At 52.8% G+C, this 15,849-nt stretch overlaps 1 protein-coding gene across 3 annotated transcripts in view; it reads left to right on the top strand.

Annotated features, from left to right (window-relative positions):
* Positions 1-15,849, top strand: part of CLIP2 (CAP-Gly domain containing linker protein 2) — a 79,148-nt gene that overhangs the window by 29,511 nt on the left and 33,788 nt on the right. For all 3 annotated transcript variants that reach the window (XR_003048380.1, XM_006918538.3, XM_025051516.1), the window contains exon 3: positions 3,765-4,318. Coding sequence is in view for 2 of the 3 variants with exons in the window: in XM_006918538.3 (XP_006918600.1) it covers positions 3,765-4,318 (554 nt within the window). In the remaining variant the exon portion in view is untranslated. The remainder of the gene's footprint in view (positions 1-3,764; positions 4,319-15,849) is intronic.

The following is a 15,849-nucleotide window of genomic DNA, read 5'->3' as shown; positions in this document are numbered from 1 at the left end:
CCCACTGTTGGACTGGGCCACCAGCTGCTGCCACTCCACACCATGTCCTTCAGTACTTTTCATCCAAGTTCTACTTTGAACTTGAAACCAGCAATAAATCCCCTCGTGCCTGCGTCTGGGGAAGGGATCAGCTGCTCCTGTGAGGTTGAAGTCTGTCGCTGCTCTTTGCTTTCTTGGGGGTTTGCTGAGCCACTGCTGTTCTGTGCAATAACTCGGAGAGAGTGAGGCCCAGAGCTCAGCTTCAGGAAGCCTCAGAGCCCTGAGGGAGTGACTGGGTCTGATAGCTAGGTACTCACACCGGCTCCTCCAGGAGAAGAGGTGGGACCCGTAGAATATCAGTGCCCGCCAGAACCCTGGCTATTTCTGACACAGCTCTTTGTTGTCCTATGGGGAAACTGAGGCCCAGATATGGAAGGGGCTTGGCCAGGCCTAGCTAGTGTGTTATAATGGCTCCCTGGAGGGAAGGGGGCTCTGTAGGGGTTTTCCACGCCTTCCCAACCTCAGGCTGCTGAAAGCTTCCCAGTGTAAGAGGGATATTTGATGAGGTTTGTCCCTGGGAGACTGGGGCAGCTGAGGGCACCAACGAGGAAAAATGGAGCAAAACACCCAAATGCGGTTGCCATAGGCTTGTGATCTGGATTTTAGCAGCTGTTGAAACAACTGGTCCTTGGGCCTGTAGACCCTGAAAGGGGCAGGGGTGGGGAACAAAGGAGATTACCTGAGGGTCTGCCTGGGCTGGGACAGCTGGGGAGGACAGCTGAGTAGGCAGCTTTTTGCCAAGAATAGCCACTCTGGGTCCCCCTTAACCTGGGACCCTCCTCTGTGCTGTAAGCAAAAGGACAGGTAGGGACAGGCCTGGGCCACAGCCATTCAGTCCTGTTAGCAGACATCAGGGAGCCCTTGTGCACAGGGAAGTATTCTAGGAACAGATAAGGGAAGGGCACTGACACCTGCTAGGTGCCTGCCAGGGAGCCATCAAGAGGGAGGGTTCTGAGCCAGACCAGCTGCTCCTGACTCTTGCCTGGTTGACTTTGGACAAGTTTTGTAACCTCTGCTTCCTAATCTGCAAGAATGCAATGTATAAAAAGTACCCAGTCCATTGGAGGCATGCAGTCAGCACTTCGTAAATGGTAGCTGCTATTTTAATAATGATAACATTGACATCTCGCTGTTGATGGGCCCCACAGGCTCCTTGGTCAGTGTTACCAGGGGTGTGGGGCGGAGGCTCCATCTAATTTGTGACTTCCTCCCCTTCTGGCTGCTTTCCGAAGCAGCTCTGCCTAAAGAAAGAGCATGCTTGACCCAGTGAGCAGGAGAGCCACTGTGGGGAGTGGGTGGGGATCCCAGCAGAAGCTCCTTTGTGATACAGGATTGTCCTAGATCAGGACCAAGGAATCCCAGGAGCTTGGCCCAGGCACAAGGAACCAGCAGGATAGGGTCTGTGTGAGCCGACTTACACTCAGTGTTTGATGCCAACTTCAGGGGACTTGGCCACCCTCCTCGTTTACTCAGGAGAAGAGCCACTTGCCCAAGGTCACCAGAACCTCCCTGGAAGCCCTTCTTGTGTGTGCGTGTGTGTGTTTTTTCTCAATCCCTTAGTTTTTGTATAAATCATTCTCATCAAAGTAACAATCGTCAACACTCATGGGCGTGTGTATGGGCCAGGCCCTGTTCCTATCATTGCACAACAGCCCAGGACAGAGATGCAGGTGAGGAGACCCAGGTGGGGCCAGGGCAGCTGGGTTCGAGAGCAGGTCTGTGGGGCTCCAGGGCCTGCTCCCTCAAACACTATGACGTCTGCCTCATGGGATTTCAGTGGTAGAAGGGAGCCTTGGGGGCTCCCAACCAAGGTCCCACTCAGTTTGTCTCTAAACAAAAAATGGAAGGGGACGTCCTTACGTAGGAAGTAGTAAAAGATAAGATCGTCTCCTACTTGTAGGGAGCTGTAAGGTTTAGCCAGATTCTGGGAAAAGTCCATTCACAGCGGACCAAGATTTGGGGTGATTGTAGTTTGGGGCTAGGTATGGCGGGTGCTTTGTATACATTTGTTAGATTAATCAAAGTGCCCTGCACCAAGAGCCAGAGGCCTTTGGCCAGAGCTCGGCTCTGCTGCCTACCATCTGGGAGCCTAGATGAAGCATCTGCTTTCTCTAAGCCTCAGTTTCCTCATCTGTAAAACTGGAACAACAAAATGACTTCATAGGACTAACTGTGAGAGTCAGATGCGCTGCTGTATGTCAGCCTCTTAGCACAGAGCATCAATTAATGGGTGTGATGACTGTGGTTGTTAATTAAATTCAACAGGAAAGCTCATTGATCTTCTAGGAACCCAGCTCACAGGTCAGAGGTAGCCCTTCCCCCTGATCAGATTCCCATCCTGGCTGCCCAGGCCATGGGTGGCCATGTGCTTTCCTGCCACTGTTGCCAGAGCCCAGAGGGAGAACCCGCCTGCTTGGCCTCGTGTGTTGGGCCTGCCTTAGCACTGAGTGGCTTTCCTGTTGCCTGGAAACTCTGTCCGTAAGGGTTGGTTTCCAGCCCTGAGATAGCATCCACTTTCCTGTTGCCTGGAAACTCTGTCCGTAAGGGTTAGAGATAGCATCCGGCCAGGCCTGGGGCCCCAGGTTCTTTGACCCTAGATGAAAGGAGGAAGTTGGTGGGAGCTGCTGCTATATGGTCCCTCCACTGGCTACTCGTGGAAAGGACCAGAAACATAGGCAGCTCTGATGAGAGTATGTCTCCAACTGTGTTTCAGAAGCCCATCAGCCTCTGGAGTAGAGGAAGAGAGGGATGAGACCTTTTCTGCTTGACGCTTGGTCTGGCAAGAAATGGTAGCAACCTCTAGACCCTGAGATGCAAAAGATGGGCTTTCTGAGCACCCACATGCCCAGGAGGCTTTGTATGGGGCCCAGGAACCAGATACACATGAAGCGTGGTGGAGTCGAGCCCTGCTTTGTCATTTCCTGAGTGACCTTGAGCAAGTTCCTTCCCTTCCCTTCCTCTTTGATGTCTGGAGCACATCGGAGCCCAGGCCTGGGAGGTAGGCCTCCTCCCAGGGTTTGAGTCTCATTTCTACTGTGTGGCCTCGGGCAAGGCCCTTGCCTCTCTGAGCCTCAGGGTCATTATTTTTATAAGAGGGGCTGGATCAGAGGACCCAGTTCAGGCCAGGGAACCCAGAGTTCAGTCGTAGGAATGAGATTACACACTTGCTTTCGCCTCCTGACCTCCTCCCTCCCACTTTTCCTGGTCTGTGCAGTTCTGAGGCTTTAGGCTGTAACTTGGAAAGGGGGAAGAAAGGGAAGGGGGGCTTAGGGTGGAGTAAGAGGGTTTTCCTGGTTCATTCCTTGCTGCAAGACGTTTGTGGCTGTGGCCAGCTGTCAAGGAATAGGTTGGGGGAATTTCATAAGGTCCAGAGTTGTCTGGGGAAGAAGGTGGGGGACATAGAGAGGACTCTAAGATCTGAGCCTACCAGGGCAGGAAGGTGGCAGCTAATAACCATCAATAAGGGGTTTATTCCTGGTCCTTGAGTTTGAGTGACCCTGAGCAGTGGAAAGTGTTGCTTCTGAGAAGGCACTTTCCTGAGCTTTTAATCCTCAGAACTATCCAGAGGGGTTGGAAGAGTAGGGAGAGACCTACGGATGCCCAGGGCCCACGAAGAATGAGACCTGCCCAAGGTCACACTGCCAATCACGTCTGCCTCAGTTTCCCCACTGGTGCCTTCCAGCTCACACTCAGCCCTAACCACTGCCTCTCTCCTCACCCCATAGGCTCCCCCCTGCACAAGCAGGCCTCGGGCCCCTCCTCCACAGCTACGCCTGCTGCCCCCGAGAAGCCCGGCCCGAAGGCAGCTGAGGTGGGCGATGACTTCGTGGGGGACTTCGAGGTTGGTGAGCGGGTGTGGGTGAACGGCGTGAAGCCAGGTGTGGTACAGTACCTAGGTGAGACGCAGTTTGCGCCTGGCCAGTGGGCCGGCGTGGTGCTGGACGAGCCGGTGGGCAAGAACGACGGTGCTGTGGGTGGCGTGCGCTACTTTGAGTGCCCAGCCCTGCAGGGCATCTTCACACGACCCTCCAAGCTGACCCGGCAGCCCATGGCCGAGGGCTCGGGCAGTGATGCCCACTCGGTAGAGTCGCTGACCGCCCAGAACCTGTCACTGCACTCAGGCACAGCCACACCTCCGCTGACCAGCCGTGTCATCCCACTGCGGGAGAGTGTCCTCAACAGCTCCGTCAAGACAGGCAACGAGTCGGGCTCCAACCTCTCCGACAGCGGCTCTGTGAAGCGGGGTGACAAGGACCTGCGCCTGGGAGACCGCGTGTTGGTGAGTCCCCACCACCACACCCCATGTGGGTGAGCTGGACCCCAGGGGTGGGCAGGGAGGAGTCTCTCAAGGGGCTCAGGTAGAGTCCAGGCTTAGGCACCACTCTGTCAGAACCACACAGAGGGACCAGGGAGACAGGTTAAGTTGGTTCTGGAGACTGTCGATGTGTGACCCTGGGCAGGTGTGTTAACCTTTCTGGGCCTTAGTCCTCCCATCTGTAAAACAGGAATTTTAATAGTACCTCCCACATAAGTTGAAACACGTTAATACATGTAATGCCTTTAGATGGTGCCTGATACTTAGCAGGTGCCCCATAGCCATTAGCTCTTACCGATATTATCCATTGATTTAGCCCATCAACATGGATGTGCCAGGCCTATACTGGAAAAGGCCAGAGACTGGAGGGCTCAAGGCCCCTGGCCCAGGGGTGGCTGGTTCACACACCTAATTAAGTTTAGCTGTGGAGGGGAGAATTGGGTCATTGGAGCCAAAGAAATCTCTAGCTGAGCCTTCCTGTCAGGGGCCTCTCTTCTCTGGTAGTCCTAGGTATTGGGGCCAGGTTGGAAGGGGCCAGTGACCCCCAAGTCCTTTAGAGTCTGTATTTATCCTTTTGCTGTCTGAATGTGGCAGTGTGAGCCAGACCTGGGCTGGGGATGGTAAGGTACATGGGACAGGATCATAACGTGTGATGCAAAACCCAGGGCTGAGGTGGCTGAGGGGGCCCGGGCTGGCTCTGCCCTCTAAGAACCGTGGTGTTGGGTAGGTGAGAATAACACACGGGGTCGTCCCTGAAGGATGTCTGCGGGCCTGGGGTCTGAGGAGTCCAAAGGAGGTAGTCAGTTGGTAGGGGGAGAGGTTCCTGTGCTCAGGTCAGCGGGGCTTCCTGAGGGAGAGTGGGGGAAATCCCACTTCAAGGTGGGGAGCATATGCCCGGAGCTCTAAGGCTGAGTGGGGAAAGGTTTGGGGAGCTCTGGAGTCACAGAGTGGGGACCCTAGGAGGGTATCACCTCCTGGAATGCTCCGCCCCCACTCCAGAGACCTCTCCCAGGGCCACAGTTTCTCCTGGAGGCTTCTGGGAAGAACATTTAGGTTGTGGGGATGACAGGAAATGTTCATACCCATTGCCCTGTTGAATCCTCAAGCCCCTGCTGTGATGTAATTTTATCACCCTCACTCCTTGGATGGAGAAACCAAGGCTGAGAAGTTTAGTAACTTGTGTGAGATGACAGAGCAGGTCCAAGATTCAAACCAGCCCCTAAAGCCTGCTTTCCTGTCACTAAGCCATGTCTTTGTATCCAGGCATACTCTCGGGGGTCTGCCCACCCCAGGGTCTGGTTTGCCAGCCTAGGTCCCTATGGATGGAACTTACCCCTGGGTGATATGGTGGTGGGCGTGGCCAGGCTTGGTCTCTGCCTTCCAGCAGCTCCCAGTTTACTGGAAGAGAGACCATGATTTGTGTGATTGCAGGCATCAGTATTTCTTTATAGACTCTGGTAAATGACATGAAGAAATTATACACGGTGCTTCAAGAGCCGATCACAGAGGAAACTGGCAGTGGGACTTCCCCAAGGAACAGCGTTAATGCTGAGATAGGGGAATGGCCTGGCATTGACCAGCCGACGCGGGCAAGAGCATCGTGCTGGCAAAGGGCTGTAGCCAGAGATTAGAGAAACAGAGAGAAGAGCAGGGAGGCCAAGCAGGTAGAATGGGAGCCAGAGCGAGACTGTGCCCAGGAGGCTGGCGTGGGCTGACCCTACAAGGCTGAGCCGGGGTGCAGGCAGGATTTTGTTCTGAGAGCCAAGGGAGCTGCAGAAGTCTCTGTACAGCAGTGTGAGCAGATCCACGTTTTATGCACATCTTGGTTACTGCTTGGTAGAGACAGGATGGGAGGGGGCGAGAGTACAGCAGAGGGTGTCAGGGGGCTGCTGTGGCACTGTGGGGGCGGGGGAGGCTGGACTCACGGGGCCCCTGTGTTTTTCTGTCCAGAGAGCTTGTTTTGAGGCCATCAACTCTGCTCCTCTTACGGTGGCTCCCTGAGAAGCCATCCCCAGCCTATGGGGCCCAGGCAACCTGGCTTACGGTCTCACTGAGCTGTCCTTGGGGATGCCTGGGGTCTGAGGGCACATGCTGGCCATGGCCACTGCAGGAAAATCAGGCCTAGATTTGTGCCCTGTATGCCATGTCTCAGCTGTGTGATGTCGGTCGAGTCACTTAACTGAGTCTCATCTTCCTTCCCTCCCTCCCTCCTTTCCTTCCTTCCTTCCATTTTTTCCATGCATTTATCATCTGTCTAGCGAAATGGCATAGTTAGTACCCATGTGATGCTTTCTAAAAAATAATTTCTTTTTCAATTGCAGTTGACATACAGTATTGTTTTAGTTTCAGGTGTACGATGTAGTAATTAGACATTTGTATACCTTACAGGGTGATCACCTGGTAAGTGTCGTACCCATGTGGCGCTGTGTGGTGCTTTTGTCAGGAGCGTAGAGAGAGCCAGTGAACAGGGAGTGCTTCAGAGTTATGAAGGGCTCTGGCTGTGCAAGGCCTGGTTTGTGTCATATGAGAGCCCTAGGAGGTGTCTTCGACCTCTTTGAGGTGGGATGTGGCAGCTCTGGGGGTTATCGACCAGCTCTGATTGGTCCCAGGTTGGGGAACAGTAGGATTAAGCCCAGGAACTCCCCTTGCATCTGCTCCCCTTCATGGAATGGGAACTGGACATGCCAGGCAGAGGGCACTGAAGCTGGCACAAGGCAGGCACTGCTCTAGAATTCTCCCCCAGGCCTTAGCCCTTCAGCAGAGCTGGCAGCAGTAGCAACAGACAGGCCCCGTTGACTGCCCAGCCCACAAGCAGGTTGCACCCTCACTTTCAGACACTGCTTTCTTGGGGGAGTACCCCACTCTGAGTACCATGCCCAGCACTTTCTGTACCTTGTCTCTTTGGGTCTTCCCCACTGCCTTACGAGGTGGGAGTTATCCACCTGTTTTACAGATGAGGAAATTGGGCTCAGCCCTAGAAAATAGCCTGCCCAGGGTCACACCAGGAGGTGATGGGCCATTTATTCCTTTATTCACTCATCAACTGTGCCTGCCCTGGATGTGCCTGGATTCTGGGATGGGGAGAGGAATTTGAATGACGGATTTGTTTCTACCATGGGGATCAAGCCTCACCTGCCACTCACCTTACCCTAATCTGCCTCGGGTTAGTCCTCCAGCCTAGTCCACTGTGCACTGCCAGGACCCAGCTGGCCTGGCTGACCCTGGAACTTGCTTTTCTCCCTTGCCCCTGCTATAAACACCTGACTTATCACCTTCCTGTCCCTACCCCACCCTTAAAAAAAATTATATCCTGGACCTAGGTGACTGTAGAGGCCTGAACTTATACAATTTAAAGATGAGGGACTCTAGGAAAAACGTACAAAAAAGTACTGGTTTTGCAAATTTTATAAATCATGTGTTCCCGCAAATGCATTGTCAGGGCCTCAGAAGAGGCCAGGCAAGGGGTCTAAGCTCTGTTAGCTTCACCAGCTGCAAACCTGCCTCTGACCTGGGTCAAAGGCGTGAGCAGTATTTGTTACTTATGAAGTAACAGTATTTATGTTTGTTAAATTGTGCTGCTCTTCAAAGATACCTCTGGATCCTGGTTTCATTTGGGCCTCAACAGTATCCCATGAGGTCCATGTATGAGCTAAGTAATTATGGGCAAGTTCTTTAGCCTCTCTATGCCCCAGTTTCTTCACCTATAAAATGGGGATAATAGTTCATCTGCTTCGTGTGGTTCTGAGTAAGTTCTATGAAGTGTTAGCTATTGCCAGCATTAAAGCCTGTGAGGGAGGGGTAGGTGTCATATAGCCCCTGGTGCAGTGAGGGGTTCAGAGCTCAGGGAGCCTCCCCGAGGTCATACGGCGGTCTACGACAGACTGGATGTCCTTGGCTTCCATTGGTGGAGTGTTTGCTGTGAAAGAAGTCCGTTTCCACTTCAGCGCGGAGAGGTTCTTATTTCCGGGGGAACCTCTGGAAGGTGAGAGGGAGACCTGGAGATCGCAGGAGAAACATGCCTCACCTTCCGGACTGGGGTTTCTTAAATGTTTGGAGTTTTGTCCCAGGCCTGTCTGAACCAGATTTTCAGCTATGGTTTGGAGTTGTGCCCTGGGCTGCGTGGATCACTTCTTGTTTTCACAGTTGCCTGGGAAGCAGATGTTCCATTTCACAGACTGCAGCCTGAGACCTGAATTTCCCATAGCACCTAGCGTGGAAGCGGCTGAGCGGGGCCCATAGGCTGGCTGTCCTGCCTTTGCCCTTTCCCACCCTCTGCCGCCCTCCCCAGCCCCAGTACACACACAGATAACCTTTCTGGCTAATGCCTGAAATTCCTCCAGCAATGATCCACTCTGTTCTGCCCTATTTCCTCTTCTAAAATCCTCCCTCCCAAGTTCTCTCAGAGGTTGGCCTGGGTGAGTTTGGGGCCTTGCTCTGGATGAGCATTCAAGGATCTTGGGTGTATGGGGTAGGGATTCCTAGCAGAGGTGGGAACAGAGAGCTGAAGTGACTCGCCCAAGGTCACATAGCCTTTTACAACATGCCAGGCAAAGCTGAGACAGGACCCAAGCCAGGTGGGACCCTGACACCCCAGGACACCTCTCCATTTCCTTCTTCCTGGAAACACCTCCGCTACCTGTGGTCCTGGGCACCTTCCAGGCCCAGGGAGCATGTGGAGGGCACCTGGATGTCTGTCTGGCCTGAGATGAGGAGAGCTGCTGTGTGTGTCCCCCTTGAGGCCTATGGGAGCCCCAGCGTGTGGTCCCGAAAGTCCATCCCAAGAGATGGGTCTGTCTGCATGAGTTTTAGGGAAGTTGGTTTCAGAGGCAGCATAACCTGGTATGGCAGACTCAGGGGCCAGCCAGGCAGCCACCGGCTTAAGATTGAGGTCATAGAAAAGACATTCCAGGTTGGAAGTATAGAGAAGCAGGAACGAAGGGGGTGGTGGGTTGAGACAGGAAGGGTTGGAAAGGCACCTCTACCTGAGGTTTATCGGTGAGTGAGAGCTGATCTAGACTCATAGACAGGCCTGCTGGGACAGAGAACACCAGGCCCTATCTGCCTGTTGTAAGGGTGAGGATGGTGAGGCTCAGAGAGGACAAGTACTTGCTCAGAGTCACACAGCAGGGCATGGGCGAGGCTGGGATGGGGGCTCTGGGCTTCTACCTTCCAGCCCAGGAATGTTCCCTTTATCCCCTACCTGCAGTGTGCCCAGGCTGGAAATGTCTTGGTCAGCTACAATTGACAGTATAGGGTATAATTAGCAAGGAACAGAGAAAAGCTATCTCAGGAAGGAAGCGGCCTGCCTGGCTGCTTGTGGCTCCAAGAGGCGCCCCAGAGCCAAAGCTCCAAAGAGACAGATGTCAACACGGAGTTGCCTGGGGTAGCGAGCTCTCTGACCCCCAAAGACGCAGATGATAAGTAGGTTGTGTCACGTCAAGTTCCCCGGAAATAGTTGCCGAGGTGTTTTGGGGGTACAGATGTTTATTATGGCTTTTAACATCTGTGAAAGAATTGGCAGAGGTGGAAGTCAGGCTGCAACGCGGGCTGGACAGAACCTCAGCTGACCAGGCGCAGCTCTGGAGCCAGGTTGTTCATCACAGTGCCCCAAGTAGAGCCAAAGTGTCCAGCCTTTCTGCCCCTGCCTCGCTCAGTTACCAGGTGCGGCTGCCCCAGGAAGGGTGTCATCTCAGCCAAGGGGGCTCCCTTAGCAGGACAGCAAGGCCTTCCTTGAAGCAGAATCTGTGTAGGGCATCTCCATGTAGGTGAAGTCTGTCCCTTCAAGTTTCTTCACGTACTGGTCACAGAGGCATCCCGAGAAGGATGGGCTAAGAGACCTTTCCAGAGAACCACTTGTACTGCTGGCACCCTCTCCCAGCATATCTCAAAGCATGAAGCTGAGGCCAGCCTTGCCTTGCAGATCACCCAGAACATACCAGCCCACGAGGCAGTCTGACCAGTCAGCCACACCTTCCCCTGTGGGCTGGTAGATTCTCTGCAGGGCTGGTTCCCGCCTTCGTAGTTGGCCTGGTTAGGTGTGGGAGCAGTGTCTTGAGAGATGGTTTCTGAGAGATGAGGAATGAGGTTGGTTCTCTTTCTGCCGGTCCCACCCTGCACAGTCCGCAGGTCAAACATCCAGCAGGGGCCGTCTGTGGTGTCGAGGCAACAGGTGGTGGGAAGGTGGGCGTAGGGGTTAAACAGGCCTAGGTATGAACTCAGCTCTGTCCCTTACGGTAGTGTGACCCAGGGCAAGAGACTGAGACTCAATATTCTCACTTTTAAAAAGGGACTGATATTCTGACTGCAGGATTTGTAGAAATCTACTCAGGTAAAGTCCTGTACACTGTGGGCTCTTGGAAAATCCTGGCGTTCTTCCTCTGCCCGAGATCCCATTTCTTCATCCCCGAGTCTTCTTGGCTGAGGGGTGCATACCTCGAGGCTGGGTGTGAGACCTAGCTCTAGCTGGGAGGGATTTGTAGGAGTGGCCTGGGGGCCCTTCTGGGGGCTGGTGTGCTTGGGGTTGGGGCAGAGGGAAATGGTGTCTGTTGTGTGGGGAGAGGGATGAGAAGAAGGAGGAGACTTGGCTCTGCTAACCCACATGGCTGCTGAGGCTTCATCTTCCAGATTCACTGATAGGGAGCAGAGCTGGAGAAGGTCAGCAGGGAGGACTATGTCTGCCTCTGGCTTCCTCTCTCTGTCACAGGGTTTCTCACTGGATGGCTGGGGGCCCCGGGTATGGGTCAAGGGCTCTGGCCTTTTGTACTCCCTTTTCCTCCCCAGAGGAGTAATCTGAGACCAGATCTACCCCAGGCTAAGAAAGCTCCTAGGTCAGAGTGGAGGAATTCTAGCATGGGTCTGTGCAGTAACCTATGTCTGGCAGTAACCTCTGTGTTCAACAATGACCAATTTCCCCATGTGCTGGGTTGGGAATTAGACTGACTCAAGGCCCACAGACCTAGTTGAGGGAGTTGGCTCGGCCACTCCTCCCTGCTGCTTTGCCTTTCTGAGACTCAGTTTCCTCTTTTGTAATAGTGATACCACCTTCTTTCTCTAAAAATTTCTAACACCTGCCTCTCCCCTACATTCTGTGCTTCCTGGGAAGAACAGAACCATGGTTCACCCCCAAACCTGCAGCATCTGCACACTTTTTCCCCTTCATCTCGTTTCATCCAGGGCCCCAACCGCCTGCTCCTGTCTCAGGTCAGTGCCACCCGCCCCAGCAGACAGACCCCGTCCTCCGCTGCACATTTCCCCTGGCCAGTCTTTTCACTCACTAGCTCCAGCTTCTCTTAACAACAACCTCAAAAATAAAACGCTCCCCGACCGCATGTTTCCCTCCAGCCGTTGCTCATTTCTCTGTCTTCTCTTCAGCTAAACCCCTCGAAGGGCCTGTCTGTGGCCACGGTCTTCAGCTCCTGCTCTCTCCCATCACCCTCTCCTCCAGGGGAACCTTCCCCCAGAGGCCACCAGAGACATTCACATTGCAAATGCAACGGTCAGTTCCCAGTCCTCATCTTATGTCACCGCTCAGCAGAATCGGCCACCATCAGTCTCTCCCGTCTTCCTAGAAGCACATTCTTCTCTCGACTTCTAGGATTCCACACACTCTCCTGCTTTCCTCCTCTGCCTCCCTGGCCACCACTCTCTGCTGGTCCCCTTCCCCACATCAGGGCAGAACTCTGACCTCGGCTCGTCTGTTCCTGTGCTCTTGTCCTTGGTGGAACCATCTAGGCCTGTGACTAGACAGTCCAGGCACATGTGAGCATCACACCACCCACAGCTGGATCTCTAGTCCTGGTCTCTCTTCTGAGCTCCTGCCTCATATCTTAAGCTCTCGTTCAACATTTCCACTTAATGTGTATTAGTTTTCCGTGGCTACTGAAACAAGTACCACAAACGGAACCGCTTAAAACAACAAATTTATTCTCTCACGCTGCTGGAGGTCAGAAGTCTGAAATCAAAGGTGTCAGCAGGGCCACACTGTCTCAGAGGATCAAGGGAAGAATCTGCTTTATGTCTTTCTCTTACATTCTGGTATCACCAGCAATCCTTGGCTTGCAGCTGCATCGCTCCAGTCTCTGCCCCGTCTTCGCATGGTGTTCTTCCCTCGTGTGTGTTTCTGTGTCACTGCTCTTCTTATAAGGCCTCCGGGCATACTGGATTAGGGCCCACCCTAATGACCTCATCTTAACTTAATCACACCTAAAAGACCCTGTTTCCAAATGAGGTCACATTTGCAGGGACTGGGGGTCAGGACTTCAACATATCTTTTGGCGGGGCACAATTGAGCTCATAACACATGTCCAAAACAGAGCTCAGTTGATCATCACCCCGCTTTCCCCAGCCATCCCCAACCTGCTCCTCCTCATCTTTCTCATTTTAGTAAATGGCACACCTGTGTCGCCTGCTAAACCCAGCCAGGAACTTGGCAGTTGGCCTCAGGTCTGTTTTTCTTTGTTTCCCCCACCATGTGACTCATCAGCAGGTCTCTGGTATCACCTCCAAAATACACCCAGATCTGTTCCCATCCTACCACCTCCACTGGCAGCTTCTTTCTCTCTCAGACAATGGAGCTGCCTTTTCCTTGGTCTCCCTCATTCCCAGTCAGGCCCCCACACCCAAGAGGCCCCATCTTACTTGGGATAAACCCACCTGCCTTCCCATGGCCCCCAGACTCTTGTGACCTGCCTGCCCAGCCTCCTTATGAAACGACTTCCCTCCATCCTGGCTGCTGTGCCCCTGATATGCTGACCTTCTTTCCTTTCCTCCAGAGTACCAGGCCAATTCCTCTACCTGGGACACTGTCCCCCAGGCTTCCTATAGCACACTGTCCCACTTCTATTAGGCCTCTGTGCCACTGTCACCCCTCAGAGACAGAGGCCTCCCATATTACTCCACATAGCTCTTGTCATCCACCTGGAATAAAAGCATTTATTCACTTCCTTCTTTACTGTCTATTTCCTGCCCCCAAAGGGGAGCTCTACGAGGAGGGGGTCTTGTCTGTTTCATTCCTGTGGCTGTGCCCCAGTGCCTCCAACAGCCTGAGAGTGAGCAAGGCTCCTCATGAATGATGTCAGGACTCCACAGATTAGTTGAGTCCCAGATATGCCCCGCTAGCTATTACTCAGGTCAGCGACTGTGGAAGTTGTCAGGGAGAGTCACCAAGGGGGCTGCCCACTTGGGTCCCCTCATCTCCCTGGATGGCTCGATATTACTGCCCACCTGCCTTTCTCCCCTGGCCATCCTCCTTCCTGCCAGCACGCCACCCCATGCTCCTGCCCCTTCCCACAGCTGCCCAGCAGAGGCTGCTCCAGACCTCAGACATGAACCTTCACTGTACCCTCCTAGCAGCTCTGGTCCAGCTTCCTGATGACAGAGCGGGGCAGCTCTGAGGCCCTGTTCTCTCACCGTGTGGGTGCAACCATGATCTGAGGCACATGTGGCTATTTTAAGTGATTCACCAGTTTTGACTTCCTCAGGGGAAAGTCCCTGAGACACAGATACGTTCAAGCTGTCCACCACCGTTGCTTTGTGGGACCTGGGATCCAGTTGGTGTTCGGGCCAAGCCAGAAGGGACTGCAGGCCCACGGGTGAACCCCAGGTGGTACAAAAGGAAAGAGGGTGGGGCTCACCCCTCAGGAGCCTGGGGCCTGGCATACAGCGGGGGTGACTTGAGGGGGCCATTTCCTTAGTGGAGCAGCAGGAACTCTCATGCATTTGCCGGTGGGAATGCAAAATGGTACAGCCACGTTAGAAGACAGCTTGACAGTTTCTTACAAAAGTAAGCATACTCTTACCATATGATTCAGCAATTATGTCCCTTGGTATTCATTTAAGTGAGTTTAAAACTTGTATCTACACGTGGTGGTTCTATAGATTAGTGGTTAGCATGCCTGCTTTACACATAGAAGGTCCTGGGTTCAACCCCCAGTGGAGCCACGATCTATACCCCAGGCGTGCCAGGTCCCCCAGGTGCCTAGTCCCCCTGGGTGTGCTAGGCCCCAAATGTGCACTGGGAGTGCGTGGGAGGTGATTCTCCGCCTTCGGAGATCTAGTTCTTAGGGGGAGATGGAAACATCCGTAGGTCAGGGGTGGAAGTGGGGGGCTGGGAATTAAAAAAGAATTTTTTTATAAAGTATCTACATAAAAACCTGCACACAAATATTTATAGCAGTTTTATTTGTAATTGTTAAAACTTGGAAACAACCAAGACATCGTTCAGGAGGTGAATGGATAAATAAACTGTGGTACATCCTGACAGTGGAATAAGGCTAAGAAGAGAAGAGCTGTCAAACAAGCAGGAACCTTAAATGCATATTACTAAGTGACAGAAACCATGCTGAAAAGGTATATACAGTATGATTCCAAATATATGACATTCTAGAAAAGGTAGGATTTGGGGACAGTAAAAAGATTGGGGGTAGGAAGAGACAGAGAGATGAGAATAGGCAGAGCGCAGGACTTTTACTGCAATAAAATTATGTTGTATGATCCTGGAGTGGTGGATGCATGTCATCATATACTTGTCAAAACCCAAGAGCGAACCATAATGTAAACTATGGACTTCAGTTAATATTGTATCAGTATTGGCTCATTATTGTGACAAACGTGCCCCACTCATGCAAGGTGTTAATAAGGAGGAAACCGTAGGGAGAGACTTGAGGAGACCTGTGGGAACTCCCTACGTTTTCTGCTTAAATGTTCTATAAACCTAAAACTGCTCTAAAAAATAAAGTCTCATTTTTTAAGTTAAAAAATTTAAAACATAATAAAAACAAAGGGAAAAAAGAGAGAAGGGGCAAGTCTCATCTCTCTGGAGGACAGGCCTGGCACACACTCCCAGTGAGAGGGTCACTGCACACTGTCTGGGGCTTCAGGGAGGGGAGCTCCTTAAGGCTATGCTGACCTGGGTGGAGGTCAGCACCAGATGTGTTTCCTCTGGAAACCTTCCTATTGTTTCTGCTCTGCTCCTGTCTCTGAGAGGACACTTGCCTGGCTCCATCACTCTGAAGACTGAGGGAGCAACAGGGGAGGATTCGTTGTTTGTAGGCAGCTGAGGACTAAGGCTGCAGCAGCACCGCCTTGGGGCTGGTGAGGGGTTGTTAGTGCTGTTTTAGTAAGAGACTCCCTCCTGAGGGGAGAGGCGACCCCGGAGGGCAGGGCCTGGTAGTTAAGACCAGCCGGGATTAAGGACAGAGCAGAGTGAGGCCCACTGGGCTCTTCTACTCTCTGACCACTCTGAACCTCAGTCTCTTCATCCAGGAACAGGGTACGCTGCCCACCTTATAGAGTTGTGAGATTTCAAATTTGTGTCTTCAGTGCCTGGCATATAGTCAGTCCTTAAGAAATGGTGGAAGTAGAGTGCGTTTTAATGAGGGAGGTGGTCCCTTTTAGGCATACCTGAAGTATACTTAGGGGTGACAGAGAAAGTAACATTTAGAAAGGTATATTTAGGTTCAGATAAACAGAGTAGGTAAACATTTATTTCACTCTCT

This window comes from Pteropus alecto, unplaced genomic scaffold (genome assembly GCF_000325575.1).
Source record: "Pteropus alecto unplaced genomic scaffold, ASM32557v1 scaffold68, whole genome shotgun sequence".
NCBI classification, from domain to species: Eukaryota; Metazoa; Chordata; class Mammalia; order Chiroptera; family Pteropodidae; genus Pteropus; species Pteropus alecto.
This window is presented reverse-complemented; position numbering and strand designations above follow the sequence as displayed.